This window comes from Quercus lobata, chromosome 6, assembly GCF_001633185.2.
Source record: "Quercus lobata isolate SW786 chromosome 6, ValleyOak3.0 Primary Assembly, whole genome shotgun sequence".
In the NCBI taxonomy this organism is placed as follows: Eukaryota; Viridiplantae; Streptophyta; class Magnoliopsida; order Fagales; family Fagaceae; genus Quercus; species Quercus lobata.
Window position 1 is genome coordinate 12,074,496 of NC_044909.1, and position 17,767 is coordinate 12,092,262.

At 32.1% G+C, this 17,767-nt stretch overlaps 2 protein-coding genes across 2 annotated transcripts; both read left to right on the forward strand.

Annotated features, from left to right (window-relative positions):
• Positions 1 to 897: 897 nt before the first annotated feature.
• LOC115994320 (peroxidase 29) lies at positions 898 to 2,280 on the forward strand. Its single transcript, XM_031118409.1, is given in 4 exon segments — positions 898 to 1,086; positions 1,088 to 1,108; positions 1,199 to 1,559; positions 1,880 to 2,280. Coding segments are annotated over 4 exon segments (972 nt in total).
• Positions 2,281 to 14,428: 12,148 nt separating this feature from the next.
• On the forward strand, positions 14,429 to 16,860 carry LOC115950887 (GDSL esterase/lipase At4g16230-like). The gene is made up of 5 exons (XM_031068164.1): positions 14,429 to 15,130; positions 15,241 to 15,371; positions 15,510 to 15,755; positions 15,842 to 16,097; positions 16,284 to 16,860. Exons 1-5 carry the CDS (start codon positions 14,878 to 14,880, stop codon positions 16,505 to 16,507), a joined length of 1,110 nt encoding a protein of 369 aa, XP_030924024.1. The 5' UTR covers positions 14,429 to 14,877; the 3' UTR covers positions 16,508 to 16,860.
• Positions 16,861 to 17,767: the final 907 nt, after the last annotated feature.

Here is a 17,767-nt window from a genome sequence, read left to right on the forward strand (position 1 = left end):
TGTTCACTCTTGAGGGAATAGTGTATCCTAAGAGAAGTCTCTTTTGACAAAAGTTTTTGGGCATTGTCCTTATTAATTACTTACTTATCATCCACCAAACTTTTACAGGAAATTCGGTTTTTTTTTTAGTTGGTTAATACTTCACTATTAAAATTATACTCATTTTATAATAAAGTATAGATTATAAAATGCCAGGTTATTTAAAATGTTAGATAACTGGACACAAGATAAATCTTTATATTAATTTATAATATTTAAGTTGAATTATGAAATAAAATAATTTCAAGTGAATATGATCATTTTTGTTAAGATTGGAATAATTTACATGTCTCTATTGTTCTCATTCATTGATTTCACTTGAAATAGAAAGTTTATTTTACGGTTAAGATTTAATTTTCATATTCTAATAGTATAGAAAGTGTCATGCTAAGAATTCATTATATGATTAAGAATTTATTTTCAGGAATTTAACAACATACATAGTGTCACACCATTTAATATATATTAAATTAAGTGGCATTGGATACATCCTAATTTAATAATTTTTAATTTGCACAATCAAATATATTCATATCAAACAAAGACCATAAGAATTCATTTCTTCAACCACCCAGAGTAATTTACCTGTCCTCTTTTCTCTTTCAAGTAAATACGTAACTAGGGCAATTGATTTCTCTATTAATTAATTGCTTAAGTTAGAATTACAGTGGGTAAGGATCCATTTCTTCAACCACCCACAGTATTTTGTCCATCTCCTCTATTCCTTTTCAAGTAAATACGTAACTGCTAGGACAATTGATTTATTTATTGTTAAGTTAGTGGTACTGTGGTGGTTCTCTGCTTATAAATAGTGCATATCTACATTTAAGTTCCCATGTGGTTTGGCACTGGGATAACATGGATCTAACAACTACAGTTTTGATGGTTCTTTTGTTTGTACTTGGGAATGTGACTGAGGGGGAAGTTCTCCATTATAACTTTTATGATAAGTCTTGTCCACAACTTGAGAACATTGTTAGAGCTGGCCTAGTACCTCTCTTTGTCACTGATCCCACCTCACCTGCAGCTTTGTTGAGGCTCATGTTTCATGCATGATTGCCAAGTTCAGGTTCTCTCTCTCCTTTACACACAGACAACTACATTTGGTTAGACTTAATTGTGACACTAACATATAGTTAATTGTTTCATAATTAAAAAGGGGTGTGATGCTTCAATTCTTGTTGATCCAATTGAGGGAAATGTGTCATCCAAAATGGCTTCAGGGAGAAATTTCGGAATTCAGAAAAGGGAGTTAATCAGCATAGTAAAATCAATGGTGGAAGCAGCATGTCCCCAGCAAGTTTCTTGTGCTGACATTCTCATATTGGCTGCTCGTGAGGCAGTTGCTATGTCCGGAGGGCCACATATAGAGGTTCCCTTGGGACGTAAGGATTCCTTCACTGCTCCAAACTATCAACAAGCTGATGCTTGGATCCCTCCTGCCACAACTGGAGTTGATGACATGCTTCACATTTTCACTAGTAAAGGAATGACCATTCAAGAATCGGTAGCCCTAATCGGTATATAATCAAATGATCATGAAATTTTCATTGTCATACATAATATATACATGGACGCAAACATGAAACACAAGAAGACACTAGACCAACAATTCTTGAAAAATTACATAGCAGTGTTATGACAATTAATTAATATGTTTTTAGGCATATTTAAAAAAAATATGTTTATTTCAAGAATTTAAAATATACATGTTGGCATGTTTCCAGCTGTTATGCATATACACATTGTTGCCTATCTTGATTTTCTTACCCTATGCCTTGGAATAATTGTCTAGGAATTTTTTTTTTTTACTTAAAGAGGATGGTTGTGAAATTTGCAGGTGCGCATACACTAGGAGTTACACATTGTGCAAGCATTTTGAATCGTCTGTACAAAGCTGAAGGTGACAAGGCTCATCAAGAAATGGAACCTGGGTGTGAAGCATTCTTGATGTTAAATTGTCCTGAATGGTCTTTAACCTCGAACATAAGTTTTGTTCTTAATGATCCTACTGCCTTTATATTTGATAACCTATATTACAAGAATGCAATGGGAGGCCGTGGTGTACTGAGAATTGATGCTGAAATGGTATCTGATCCTCGAACGGCTCAAATTGTGAAACATTTTGCTAGTGATTGGGATGATTTCTTTCGTGCATTTTCCTCGGCCTTTGTTAAGCTCTCTACTTCAGGCTCTCTGAATCAAGGTGTTATTAGAAAGCGTTGTAATGTATTAGACTAAGTGGTTTTGAACTACTAGAGATGATAGTTTACTATCAACTTATTTTATATTTACGTAGTCACGTGATGTAAATGAACATGATCCCTATATCTTAAAGTTCAAGTCTATGTTTCAAGAAGCTGACAATTTTATAGTCATGACCAACTTATTATAAATTTGTCACAAGGCTTCTAATTATTATAAGTAATGCTAAAAACACATTTTTTACAATTGTTTTTTTTCTTCTTCATAATTACTAATTAATATGGTTTGTTATGTTTAGAGCAATACTAATTTCATACTTTTATATGAGTCCACAAATAACACTATTTTATTATGCACTAATCATAATAAATTATATTAGTAATAGTAAAAAAGTTATAAAAAATATTATGTTCTTATATTTGTTGAATTACTAAAGCTTTCTGACTCTTCGAAAGCTCATTATCCACCTTTAACATGTCCATAACTTTTCTGCAAGATTTTTCTTTGGGATTTGAGCAAGCATTAAGATAGATTAGTTGCTTATAGTTAGGTTATCATGTGTAGAGTTTTATTAAAAAAAAATCAATATTTATTATTTAATATACCTTCTCTTAGTAGATTAAGAATGTCCAAAAGTTCAATTAAATAATTAAATGGGTTAATTCTAACTTTATTTGAATTGTGAGGGTCTAATTTAACTGTAACGATCGAAATTTTGTGAAAAGATCTAGAGGTTTTTTTTTTTTTTTTGGAAACAGAAAAGATCTAGAGTTTAGATCAAAGATTAATTAAAAATTATCAAAATTAGCTATAAGCTTTAGGCATTCAGTGAGAACGCTAGGACACGACATAGGGGCTAGGGCTTCAATCTTTTATCAGCAGCTGGTTTCTGACAACTTTAACATATGAAACTTAATCCTATTACTGATTTTGGAGAAAAAAAATTTGAAGTGAAATTTTACTCCAAGTTCTTATTAGGGAATTTTATACGAAAGGGAATTACCTTTTTTCTTTATAGGAAACAAAAGAGGGATTTTCCAAACTTGATTTCCTTTATTCGGGTTAATATGAAAATTTAGTGGAAATGTGGATTCCAAACATCCAAATTCCAAATTCAAATTTCCTGGCGAAGTGTAATTTTACGAATTCTATCCACGTTTCTTCTCTCATGCCACCCATCATTTACATTGTAGTTGCCACCGTCATTGTCAGTATCAATTTTGTAGCTTCTACAATCACCATCAACATCACCATTAACGTAACAGCAACTACTACCATTATGGTTGCTAGTCCTACCAGCATCAACCATTGACTATGTTGCTATCACCGCCAGCATTATACTTGTGAGATGTAACACAAAACAATGATAGTAAGGTTGGGCTGAATTTCTTAAGGTTCGGGTCTTTAGATTGGTTCCAAATTAAGGCTGGGCTGAGTCTCATAAAGTTTAGATGGTTTCGAGCTGGGCTTAATTCAAATCCACCCGCTTGGGCCGACTTTTAGTGCGTTTATAGAGTTGGGTTTGTTATCTTGCATTTCTAAGTTCTAACCCGTCCATTTTTTTGACTGAAACCCGTCCATTAGATTCACAGCCTTTCTAATTTATCACCAGGCCTAAGAGACTCATAAGGATTTTTTTTTTTTTTTTTTTTGGGGGGGGGGGGGGGGTTTATAAGGGGGTATTGTTTATTTATGGATAATTATAATATATTGCTAATTTCACGGTTCAAATCATTTTCCCCTAGACCCCAAAGTAGTTTGTGCATAGAGAGGTACCGATTTAGCTACAATGCCCTTGGCTTATAAGGCTGTATTATAACGACGAAATAAGAGTTATTACAAATTTACAAATGGATAAAATTAAGTGGGGGCTAGGCCAAGATTTTTGTTAGAGTCATATTTTCTATGTAATTGACTAATCTTTTAACAAAATGCACTTTACTTGTAAATTGGATAGATCTAAGTTGAGTTTGATACATATTAAGTGGTTATATTAAAGACATGAAAATTGATCTAAGAAACAAGTGAAAAATAACTATTTTATTGAAACTCGACAGATAGCTCAACAAAAGGCTACTATCGAAATTTACTGGGCAGCTCAACACAAGCTCGATCTATCAAGCTTTACGAAGTCAAAATTTCCAACCCATGTTGAAGTATTTGTTTAGGGTTTCTTTTCTCACAACCCTAGACATATATAAAACTTATTTTAAAAGCCGTCTCACACGGATACAGAGATCAAGAGTTTATTTTTCTCTGTGAGAAGCTACTAGCTACTGCGTTTGTACGCCATAACGTTTTGTAACCAATTGCTTCTTGATCTTCATTGTTGATGAAGTGAAGAACTTTGCAGCCAACAACAATCATTCAAGTTGCTGGAGTTAGTTACGTACTGGGATCCATGCAAAAGGGTTAGTCACAGATTGAAGATTTGTGCAACAAATGAAAGAAGACTACTACAAGATCAAGTCCAATTGAGTATTGGAGCAAAGATTTAATGTAGGTTAGTATTTCAAAATAGGCCAGGGTAGTGGTAAAATTCCTTATACTTGTAACCGCTTGATTGTTGATTAGTGGATTATTGGGAGTGCTGACCTTAAAATGTGAGGTTTTTGCCTTGCGAGAGGTTTTCCCCATTTGTCAACAAATCACAATATCAATTTAATTTCCGCTGCATTTAGTTTAATTGGTGATTTGTTGGTGCCTCCATGATTTGCATGCAATTTAACCTAATTAATTAACTTGGGTAATTGAATTAATTAATCGGGATTAAGCTATCTTAACCCAACAATTTTAAAAAATAAATAAATAATTTTTTCCTATGATATTAACAAAAAAAGAAAAAAGAAAAAGAAGTTTGGAGATTTATTTTTTATTTTATGTTTTGCTGATTTTTTTTGTTTTGTTGAAACTTGAAAAGAAAGAGAGAACAAAAAAATTATCTTTTTATTTATTTATTTATAGTATATTTCATGTATTTAATTCATTGGCCTCCTTTGTTTTCTTTATTTTTTCGCCTCTTTTCCCCATATTTTTTTTCTTAAGTTTTACCTATTACGAATATTGACAAAACGGGTTGAAATGGTTATAGACAATCAACTATTTGTTTCTTTTGAGAAAGTATTACCTGTGCTGGTCTCATGAGACCCATGTCTCACTGACATGTGGGTCCCACACGCATGGGATCCACATGTCAGTGAGACATAGGTCTCAAGAGATCGGCACATACAAGATTTTTCCATTTCTTTCACAATAGGACTTAGTTAGCTCTAGATGGGATATCAACCTTATGAAAGATTTAGTGATTTACAATCCCTTATAATAATGACATATATATTTTTTTAGTGATAGCATGGTGTAAGTACTCAGAAAATAAAGGGCCAAGCCTACTAAGAATAGTGGTACCTTATCCTTCAAACCAAGCCTAAACAATAGAAGAGAGTGAGAAAATACTTTAAGTGCAATTCCTAGCTAAGTTCAAGTCTAAGGCCGAAGAGTCTAGAGCAATAGATGAGTGAAATTTAAGTAGTAATTGAGAATAATGTTCTCCTCAGGCTGGTTTGAGGATTAGTCTCTTATATATATTTGGTTCAGGTTTTACACCAGATAATAAACTATTCACTTCCTTCTTTTTCTATTTCTTAAAAAAATTGTCCATCCCCTTTTTTCTGGGAGATTCCCTTACTTTTATATCCCATTTATTTGCATCCTAACCTTCCACCTGTATCCCTCCAGGCATTCCTAAGGATACTTGTCCTATCAAAACTCTACTGAAGGTGGTGTAAGGAGCTGCTAGCTATGAAATTACTGTTCAGGGGTTATTTCCACATTAATGCAGCTGATAAGGTTAGTGTAGGACATTCAATGCGGAGGGGGGAAGTGTACCCTCCAGGAAACTTCCTCCCACCATCCTTGCCTCCATCGCTATCTCTTCTCCTTACCTTGGAACACCACAGGACACCAATTGTCTTGATTCTATTTCCATCATCAGGTGGGCAAAATCCTCAGAGTATATTTATCTCTTCGAGTTTGGACTATGCAAATTATTCCCTAGTTTGATCCTTCTCAGTCCTCGAACCCCCACACATGGTTTGAAAAATGTAAAACTAATTTAGCATTTGAGTTCTACTATTAAGCATTGCCAAGATTAGTCTAAGATCCATGCAAAACTAATTTAGCTCAATTGATTGACACTTCTTGATATTTTCAATAGAAACATCTAAGATTCAAATCCTCCCACTTTCAACAATCAAATTATCCAAAAAAAAAAAAATTCCACCATTATGTGTCAAGTGAGTGAGCCCAAATGTTCTAGCAAGTAAAACTCCATCTTTAACAGAGTAAAACTGATTGAAAAAAAAATGTAATAATTGGCTTCCTATCTTTAGGGTTGAAAATGAGTTGAGCTAAGCTGAATATTAAAAGTTTAGGTTTGTTTATTTAATTTTATTTCAAACAAGAGTCAAGCTTGTTGGTTTAAAATAGATTGATCCTGTTTAATTAATTTAATTACTCAAGTTGATTAATTAGGTCAAATTACATGCAAATTGTGGAGACACCAACAAATCACTAAATAAACTAAATACAGTAGAAATAAATTAACACGGTGATTTGTTGACAAATGGGGAAAACCTCTTGCAAGGCAAAAACTTCACCGGGTGAATTTAAGGTCATCACTTCCAATAATCTATTAATCAATAATAAAGTGGTTACAAGTATGAAGAATCTTTCCACCACTCTGGCCTATTCCAAAATACCAACTTACAGTTGAATCTTCGCTTCAATACCCAATTGAACTTAATCTTGTAGTAGACTTCTTTGCTTTGCAAAAATCTCCAATCTGTGACTAATTCCTTTACACGGATCCTAGTACGTGACTAACTCCAGCAACTTAATTGATTGTTGTTGGCTGCAAAATTCTTCATTTCATAAACGATGAAGATCAGGAAGCACTTGGTTACAAAACCCTAAGACATACAAACGTAGTGGTTTCACATAGAGTATATAAGTTCTAGGTCTCTGTTTTCATACTTGATGACTTTTAAAATAAGCCTTTTATATGACTAGGGTTGTAGAGAGAGAAATCCTAATCATTCAAGTCATCATGGGCCGAAATTCAGATCTGAGAATTTTGAATTCGTAGTTCTCGACAGATCGAACTTGTGTCAAGTTTCTCCATTAATCCTTAATAGTAGCTAATGTCGAGTTTTAATGAAACAACTTTTCTTCACTTGCTTTTCTTTATTTGTTTTTTGGATTACTTCATGTCTTTAATGATATCACTTGATATGTTTGAATAACATATTTCTTAATACATTAAACCCAACTTAGATCTACTTAATTACAAGTAAAGTGCATTTTGTCAAATGATTAGCCAATTACATAGAAAATATGACCCTAACAGAGCTCGACCTCATCACCAAATAAGATTACATATTCAAACTTAGTTCATTTTCTTATCGAATAAACTTGACCTTGTTTGTGTGCTACTTGATTAAATTATTTTTTTCCGTAAATAAACTATGACAAAAAAAATTTACCCCTTCACAAATCCATGTGTTTTTTTAGTTTGAATAAATTATTTATATTATCAATAAACCATAAAAATAACTTGTATCATATAAACTTTTTTACAAACTTATACAATCTAATCTCAAATTTATAGACAAATATACATATAAAAATATAGTGTTATATATAGTTAAATTGAGTCTCATATTCACTAACAAATTATTAAGTTTGGGTTTGACTCATTTAATACTCAAGCCTAAACTTGATAGGCTATATATATGGAGCTTGGTTTTATGTGGTTTGGACTCGACTTGGGAGCGTTATGGTTTTAATTTAGTTTTTTTTTTTTTTTGGTGCCATTGTATTATTCTATTTGATATTGTGAACTCTGTGGACGTAACAGTGTAGCACTAGTGAACCTTAGATATTTTATTTAACCATTAGAAACTTTACTAATAAAACTAACTGGAACTCACAAAATAAATCCTACAAAACTTAGACACGAGCCTTAGTTTGTTTGCTAAACAAATCAAATATAAACATTTTTTTTTTCACAAGCCGAGCTAGAACCGCGGATAAACAACCTAACCATTTACAACCCTACCTCTCTTGTCCCAACATTGGTTCCAAGTTACAACAGAGTGAATTATATAGGCCAGCGGGCTAGGCCGCCTTTCAGTTTCATGAAAGTCAGTTCTGCGCGGCATCATGACAACTCCCAACTGGTGCTTAGATATTAATACAAGACACATGCAAACTATCACCATAGTGTTCGATCTTTACTCATTGATTGCTGACTTTCAATAGGCAGCTAATAAATCCCAATTATGCAATATTGCACCTCACCGACCACTACCGGAGTACCAGTCTATATATATCAGAGACCTTAATTAATCTGGGATACTTAAGTTTGCATTCATGGGGTTGGTCCAATGGTCCTATAATATGGGGCAGGGCGGCGCCACGTACTAATAATGGTTTTTTTTTAAAAATATATTTTATAAAATTTTGAGTTTTAAATTAATATAAGCCCTTTGACTACCTTAGAAAAACAACTTGACCAACCTTTAAAAAAAAATTTAGGGCCTGTTTGGTAGAAGAATTTGAGTAATGTTATTTGTAGTTTTTCGAAATATGTGTGGGTGAAAAAGTATGTGAAAAAGTGTGTAATGTTGTTTAAAAACTGAAAATAAGTTGTTTAACAACTTTACCAAACGGAGTCTTAAACACCCTTAATAATAATTGAGCCTATTAAAAATAAAATTAAACCTCTTCAAAATTTTGGTCGAACAAAAAAAAATTACAAGAAATGTAATGTTCACAATATTTTTTACAATATTTTGATAACAATCCTAAATAGCAAGTTGTTACTAGTACCAAAAAAAAAAAAGGTAAGTTCAAATTAGAACTAGTAAAAACTTACCACCTAGACTTTGTTGTGAAAATATTACAAAAATGTTGTGGATATAACACTTCTCAAAAATTGCCCAAACAAACAAATTAGCCTCAAATCTCAAATCAAACATTTAATTATGATTTTTTAAATTGTGTTTTCAAATGACAAATTTTAATATTGCTATTTTTTTATATAAAAAATGCATACTTTTTAAATAGCTAGTATGTTAGTGCTTGCTTTAGTCTTTAGCAGGGTGGCGCCACATACTTATAAGGGTGGTCACAAGACCATCCTTTTTTTTTTTTAATATACCTTAAAAAATTTTGAGTTTTAAATTAATATAGGTCTTTTGACCACCCTAGAAAAACAACTTTACCACCCTTAAAAAAAAAAAAAAAAAAAAAAAAAAAAAAAAAAAAAAAAAAAAACTTAAACACCCTTAATAACAATTGAGCCCATTAAAAATAAAAGTAAATCTCTTCAAAATTTTGGTTCATTGAATGTTGAACAAAAAAAATTACAAGAAATGCAATGTTCACAATATTTTTTACAATATTTTCATAACAATCCTAAATAGCAGGTTGTTATTAGTCGTAAATAAAAAATAATAATTTCAATGGTAAGTTCAAATTAAAACCAGTAAAAACTTACCACTTAGACTTTGTTGTGAAAGTGTTGCAAAAATGTTGTGCTCAAAAATTGCCCAAACAAACAAATTAGCCTAAAATCTCAAATCAAATGTTTAATTGTGATTTTTTAAATTGTGTTTTCAAATGGCATATTTTAATATCGCTATTTTTTTATACAAAAAATGCACACTTTTTAAATAGCTAGTATGTTAGTGCTTACATTAGTCTTTAGCCGAATTTGTTGGATTTATGTGATATATTTTTTTTTGAAAAGATAATGCATTTTGTTTATATTAGTAGTTATTTAGGAAATATGTTAATAATTGAATGAGAGATCAGTAGCTTAATAATTGCTTGGTTGTGTACATTAAAAAAGATGTATCTGATAATATTGATATTGAGACTATTATATCACACAATGATTTCAAAATATGAAAACTTGTGAAAGGAAATTTTAAAACTTTATGTATTTGCATGTGTTTTTACTTTGTGATGTTAATATATTCAAGTTTTATCATTATTAAATTTTTTTAATGACCCTTTGAAAAAAATTTCTGGAGCTGCCACTAATGTGGGGTGTAGTGTATGTCAATGCGATTCACGGGCAGTGGCGGCTCAATGGGTGAGCCAAATAGGCAACCGTCTAAGGCCCCCAATGAAAAAAGACTCCTAAATTTTTACCAATAGAGATATTCTTGTACCAATAGAAGTATTAATTAAGGCTTAAATATTTACCCATAAATAAAAAGTATTTTTTATCAAAGAAAAACCAGTTAAAGAAAAATATTTTCATTGGATGGGTCAATCATTTAATCTCACATATAAATGTTAAAAGACCTCATTAATCTTACACTAGTAAATAAATTTATACTCAAATTCTATTTAAAAATATCAAATATATAACTTTATTAAAATTTTCAATCATAATTTTTTAGTATTTGGTTACATCATTCAATAAATAGTGTTTATTTTAGTTGTATAGCCTTTGAGTAATGCAATGGGTTCGTTTTAATTTGTAATTTTTTTTCTAAAAAAATTGATTTTAAATTAAAAAAAAAGTTAAATAAATATTATATTAGTATTTAAAGTATAAGAATATATCTCATTTAAAGTTGTCGTCTTAGGCCCCACAATACTTTGAGCAGGCCCTGTTCAAGGGTATACTAAGTTTGCTTTCATTGAAGTGGTATCATGTTTAGTTCGAAATCCTTAAAGGGGGGAAAATATTCAAATTCAGAAAAAATAAAGTTCTTAGTATATCACATTTGATAATGCTAAGATGGTATTAGTTGAATATGATTGTTTGTGGGGGAAATGATGCATCGAAAGAAGGGTTAGTATATTACTAAACCCATCATCTTGAATTCATAAACCCATCATTTTTAAGGCAAAGATCTGAAATCCTATATATATATATATATATATATATTAATTGTGGGAGAGGGAGAGGTGATGTTTGAAGGACACCACAAAGGATATTATTGCCACTAAATTATCATTTGAATAGTTGAACCCAGTGTCTAAAAGGTTTAATTCCAATACTCTAAAAATTTATTTTTTAAGCAAAAATATATCTAAATATATTATAATTAGTATCCTACCAAATTAAAATTCAATTTTGACTAAGATATTCCTAAAAACTCTTCTAAACATAGAAAAAAAAAATTAGAAAAAAAAAAAAAAAACATTGTAATAAGTATGGGCATTTTATGTTAGAAAAAGAAAATTTAAGTGCATTTTGTTAGTACAATTGTTACAACAAGTAGGAGGGAGAATTTACGCCCTGAATTTTCTTATAAAGTAGAACAGACAATAGCATGAGTTACAACAATACTGATGTGTAATTTCTGCCATATGTCATGCACATATGGGCATGCATATATAACAATGGGATCGATTTTCTTTGATTTTGATATGACTCATATAAGCTGTATAATCAAATGCATGTACGTCTCATTGTAGCATATGCCATATCATGTCATATTTCAGTGGTTAAAATGACAAAATGTAGAACGAGTAGTATAAATCAACATTAATCTTAAAAAAACAAAAAGGAGAGAGAGAAGATCAACATGTATGCCCTCATCATAACATATATGGTTCTAAATTGGTGCTGCTGCAGGCTACAACTAAGAAATTGTTCACGCAACATATGTACATAGGCGATTTACTTTGTTGCAATGGGCCCAAATGATGCAATCTATCATGCAGTATGAGTTCGGAAACTAGTCAGAAGAGCTCTTGCACTGTTAGAAATTACGGTTAAAAAATTAAGTTTATTATTTTTTAACAGTTTAAATTTTTGGGACAATCATTAATACACACATATTCATATAGAGAAAGAATAATAATCCTTAAGTCGGTTAAACTTCGATGTCTATTCAACTGGAGTGCACTGCATGCCCAACACAAAAGACTAAGTTGGGTAGGAATAAAACAAAATACTACTGTTGAAAATAGACCTTCAAATTAAACTAGAAACAAATTTCTTTTTTATATATATTTTTAATTCATTTTCCACTTATACATGAATTTCAATTAAATAAAGTTAAAATTTTGAAAAGTCTTGATTGAAACCCTAATAACTTAAGTATTAATTGATTAACTATGAGTAGATACATGATTAAGACTGAAGTTAGAAAATCATTAGATTGTGCAATCACAATATTAAATTAATCACAAATATAGCACAATAATCTAAAAGTAATAAAATCAGTAAAACATAGATTTGGTGATGAAATGGATAACCTATGAAAAACTCTTCAAAGAAAAAACCACTCTAGGAGTACCCAATTTCTTAGGAGATTTACTACATAAAAAAAAGGTTACTAGAATTAGAATATACAAAACCATTGTAATCTAGATTCTTTACGCAATCTCAACAAACGCCATTTTTGCCTCCCTCCATAGTGGCTACGAAATTATGGAATTCTTATATAAAATTTCCTCCACGCACAAACTTGTATGCAATTGAGAGAGAGAGAGAGAGAGAGAGAGAGAGAGAGAGTGTGTGTCTTGCATATAGAAATAGGAACCAAGGTTCCATGATCTTGCTTGAGCGAGAGTCGATGAACTGTCTTGCAAACTTTATGCTTGACTTTAATGATCACTTAAGCAAATCCTGATTTTGCTTTACTGAACCTTCACATTTTCTATGTCTTCAATCAACTTTTTGACATACGTATACCTTCAAAGAGTTGTCACACAAAATTTGCCAACTCGAAAACCTAAAAACTTTCAACTTCCTAAAGTTTATCAACAAAACAAATTATAACTCATCCTAATCAAACTAATTTTTTTTTTTGGATCAACACAAAAATGATCTATTATTATTTACCCAAAACTAATTAATCAAAATAAGCTAAGCACAAAATACTATGAAACTTAAATTAATAATAAATAGTGAAAGTGTAGCCTAAAATAGTTAGTTTAGCTTGATTTTAGAACTTATTTATGAAGATATAAGCTCTATAATACCCTTTGGGAAAAATATGAATAGTTTTTTAGTATTATATCTAAAGTTTTTCAATTAAATTCAACAATTTGACTGCATTGAGCAATATGATACAAATAATATTATTTTCTCTTAATGACAATTAAATTAATAAATAATTTTTGATGGTTTATTGGCCATTGCGGCCACATGATTGGAATGTAAAATGTTAAAGACACAAATTATTTTACAATTTTTGTAACAAATTGCTAATGTAGTAAATAGTTATTGGTAAATAAAAAAAATGATGTTAATGATGGATCCTGATAAAGACTTGTAAGAATTTTCTCCTTCAATAGTTTGTAATTGTAGTATTTCTCGATTGGAATTGATGAAGAAATCTAAATTACAACATTTAAATAATTGTGCCTAAATTTTACTCATAAGTCATACCCCTTCCCTCCTCCAATTCCTCCCTCTTTTCTCTCTTTTAACCTAAAGACCCTTTGAAGCTTTATTAAACCGCATCCTCGACTTGAAATCATGGGGTGCCATTATGATCATGACTCATGAGATGGGCTAGCATTTGGAGGCAACAAATTTGAAACCAACTTAACCAAACCCATAAGACAATAATGTGCTGCAAAAGCCATAAATGCTGCTTGGCTCACTATCCAGCAATAGTGTCAGCTTCCCTAGTGCCGCACGATAAGAATACTGATATATCATATATTTGCGTGTGCTTCGTAGGAAGGTTTTTTCATCTTTCGGGCCAAAGTTACTATTTTAAGGGAACCTAACAGGTGCATTTAATTTCCAAGGTGTGTTACCACGTTGGTTTGAATCCAAACAGTCATCTAGGTTAGTTGGCAGCTGTGAAAATTTAAAAAATGTTTACTATATATATCCGAAGCCCCAATAGCATAGTGTCAGCTAGAAGTATATAGCTGTTTTACTTTGCTTCTTTCTTCAATAACTGCCACTTTAAAACTTTGACAAAGAGATAGTTTAAGTTTACTCTCACGGGTTGGTGCTGAATGTGCTAGGGCATTGAATGTTTACACTTTACATCGATCCCATCCCTTAAATTTTTCCAGACAAAAATAAGGCTATGTTTCTCTTTTGCCACACACACCCCCCCCCCCCCAGTATTTTGTGGTGTAATCTTCTATTTAGATGTGTGTCAGTTTAATAATCCTTGTTGGCATAACAAAGTCTAACGGGCCCCTCTAGATGAAAAGCTCATAGCTAATGGAGTAGCTTCCACGCTAGTGTTTTGTTCCATCCTTCTTAAAAGCCAAAGTCCTAAAATTTTGGGTTGGTTATGTGGATGGGCCACGTACATTCTCAATTCATATTTAGTTGTTCTAGTTGTTGCTGCTCACCTTTATATTCTGAGTGAATATGCTTACTGTCTTTGCATGAAAACTTCGAACTTTATACGTAACATATTCTTTTCCTTTATGATTGACCTTCCAAGTTCCAACTGATTTTTTTTTTTTTTTTTTGATACATCCAACTGAGTTTTCTTACTTCTTTTAATCATTAAAATTTTTCAATAGCTTCTCTTGCTTCATATAGTTTTAAGTGTAGTTAAATTTAGATAAAACCAAGGGCCCCAAGGTTCTAACGGAAAAGGCATACTTAGATTTCTATTGTTTGTAATGGCTTTCATGAACTTGGATAGACAAATCATTGGTGGGATTGTGCCCGCAATATTGACAATCTCAATCTTAGTGGGAATGTGCTCTGCACAAATTGTTCCTGCTATTTTTGTTTTCGGGGATTCATTGCTTGATGCTGGAAATAATAACTACATTTTAACACTCTCTAAGGCTAATTATGTCCCCAATGGGATTGATTTTGGAATGCCAACAGGACGATTCACAAATGGAAGAACAATTACTGACATTATAGGCAAGTACTAATTCTCCAGTACTTTCTACAAAACTACTGGCTATTGCAGTACTAGATATGCAAATGTTAATGGCATATTCTTTTTTTCTTCATCAAAATTTTCTCACCAGGTCAGGAATTGGGCTTTAAAGACTTCACTCCACCATACTTGGCTCCCACTACAACAGGATCTGTGGTTCTGCAGGGTGTCAATTATGCTTCTGGTGCAAGCGGAATTCTTAATCACACTGGAAAGCTCTTTGTAAGGCTTCTTTTCCACTTAATTTTTTTGCCCTAATAAGAACTAAAAGCCATCATTTTGAACAGCAATTCAGTACGTATATTGTGTTAGATGTAAAATTATCTATTGGTTTACATGAACAAGAAAATTTGTTTGTAGGGAGGCCGAATAAACATGGACGCGCAGATAGATAATTTTGAAAACAGCAGGCAAGACATTATCTCAAGCATTGGAGCTCCTGCAGCACTAACATTGTTAGGAAAAGCAATCTTCTTTGTTGCGATGGGCTCAAATGATTTCATCAATAACTACCTGACACCTGTCATCTCTGCTGCTGAGCAGAAGTTGATCACTCCAGAAGTATTTGTTGGTACCATGATTTCAAGATTCAGGCTACAACTAACGGTAATCTTTTAGTAACCTATTATGTTAAAGCCACATTTGGTACTGTAAAAGTTAAGCTGAAATGTATGTTATTGATTCTGTACCAGAGGCTTTACAATTTGGGTGCTAGGAAGATTGTTGTTTCAAGTGTTGGACCCATTGGGTGTATACCTTTTGAAAGGGATGCCAATCCAGCTGCAGGGGACAACTGTGTTAGTTTGGCAAATCAGTTGGCTCAATTATTCAATGCTGAGCTGAAAAGCCTTATCACAGACCTCAGCACTGATCTTAAGGAATCAAAATTTGTCTACGCAGATTCTTATAGCATATTAGAAGATATCCTGCAAAACTACATTTCCTATGGTGAGTATGCTGTAGAATTTACTGTCAGTTCACATAGGATAGGAGTATCTTAAATTAGAACGCTCATTTAAATTTATCATTTCCTAACAAATTAAGCTTTTGGTATAAGTAGAAGTTTATCATAACATCATAGTAGGTGATCCTCATGTCGCCACTCTAAAGAGAACTTGATGTTTTATCTAACAGGTTTTGAGAATGCGAATTCCGCATGCTGCTATCTTGCTGGGCGCTTTGGGGGTTTGATTCCATGTGGTCCTCACTCAAAAATTTGTAGTGACAGATCCAAGCATGTGTTTTGGGACCCATATCATCCTTCTGAAGCTACTAATCTTCTCACTGCAAGGCGTCTCTTGGATGGTGATACCAATGACATTACACCTATGAACATCAGGCAACTTGCTCGATTGTGACCCAAAGTCTAACGATTTTAACGGGATGCATTCAAAGATTGTTTTGAAAAGAGTTAGTAGGAGATTAGTACTCTTTGAATGACAATAACTGGCGTATTTTATGGGAATTTATCAGAAAGAATAAATAGACGTGCCATAAGAATAGTGACAAAGAAGCTTATGGAAAACTATATAATATTTTTAGGTGTGTTGTATTGTTCTAGTTTTCTCACTATCAAATTATTCTTAGAGGTTTCTCGGTGTAGACGGAGGATGTTACTCCACACCTGTACTCTGTTCTTTTTGTTGACCACGGCTGATTTTCTTTCAATGAAATTCAGTCTTTCTTCTTAAAAAAAGATTATTCTTAGAGATGTAATGGATGCAGTAATGAAGGAATTCATTTCATTTCTATGACTAACAATAGTAGTCAGTAGCTGATTGAATTTTTTGAGGATATTCAAAGAAAAATATGTAAGTTGCTAGACGACATTATTATAAGGTGAAAGTGATCATCAACTTCATTCGGTTCATTTCAATGACTAACATCTTAAATGGATCACACATTCCAAAACTTATTTTTTCACATTATATCTTTGTTGTAGCAGTTCTCAGACAGGCTGGCCATACCAAAAATCTATGGAAGTTAATTACTTGGAAAATTGGAGCCATCATTGATCAACATCTTTGATAAGTTCATACAAAATTTCATAAATTACAACTCGCAAAATTTTCTAATTAGGGATACAATTCCTCTCCAATCATGCAAAATTCCCTGTTTTAATGTGTACTTGGGCCATACTAAAACCATTCGTCACTTCAGCTAAAACAACACGAGCCCAAATGATAGCTATTTGCTACTTGGTAATTTCTAATTTGGTTAAAATGGCGCATAGCTCATAGACTCATACATCTCACCTCCTAAATACATCCGTTCAAATTTCTTCATACACATAAAAATAAAATTAGTTGCAGACCCATGCGATTGCATGAAAATAAATAATTATTAAGTAAACTACAAATTTAGTCCCTATTCTTTTTGCTAAATGTCAATTTGGTCCCCAACATTTCAAATGTGTCAATTTAGTCCTTAATCTTTCGCTATTGGATCAAATTAGCCCCTACCGTTAAGTGATGGATGAGAAATGCTGACATGGCTATCGGTTAAAATGAAAAATAATTTTTATGCTAACTCAAATCCTAAGTGTGCTGATTAAACTTAAGAAAAATGAAAATAAAAACTAAGGGGTCTCACATTTGGATCAAAATCCCTAAATCAAT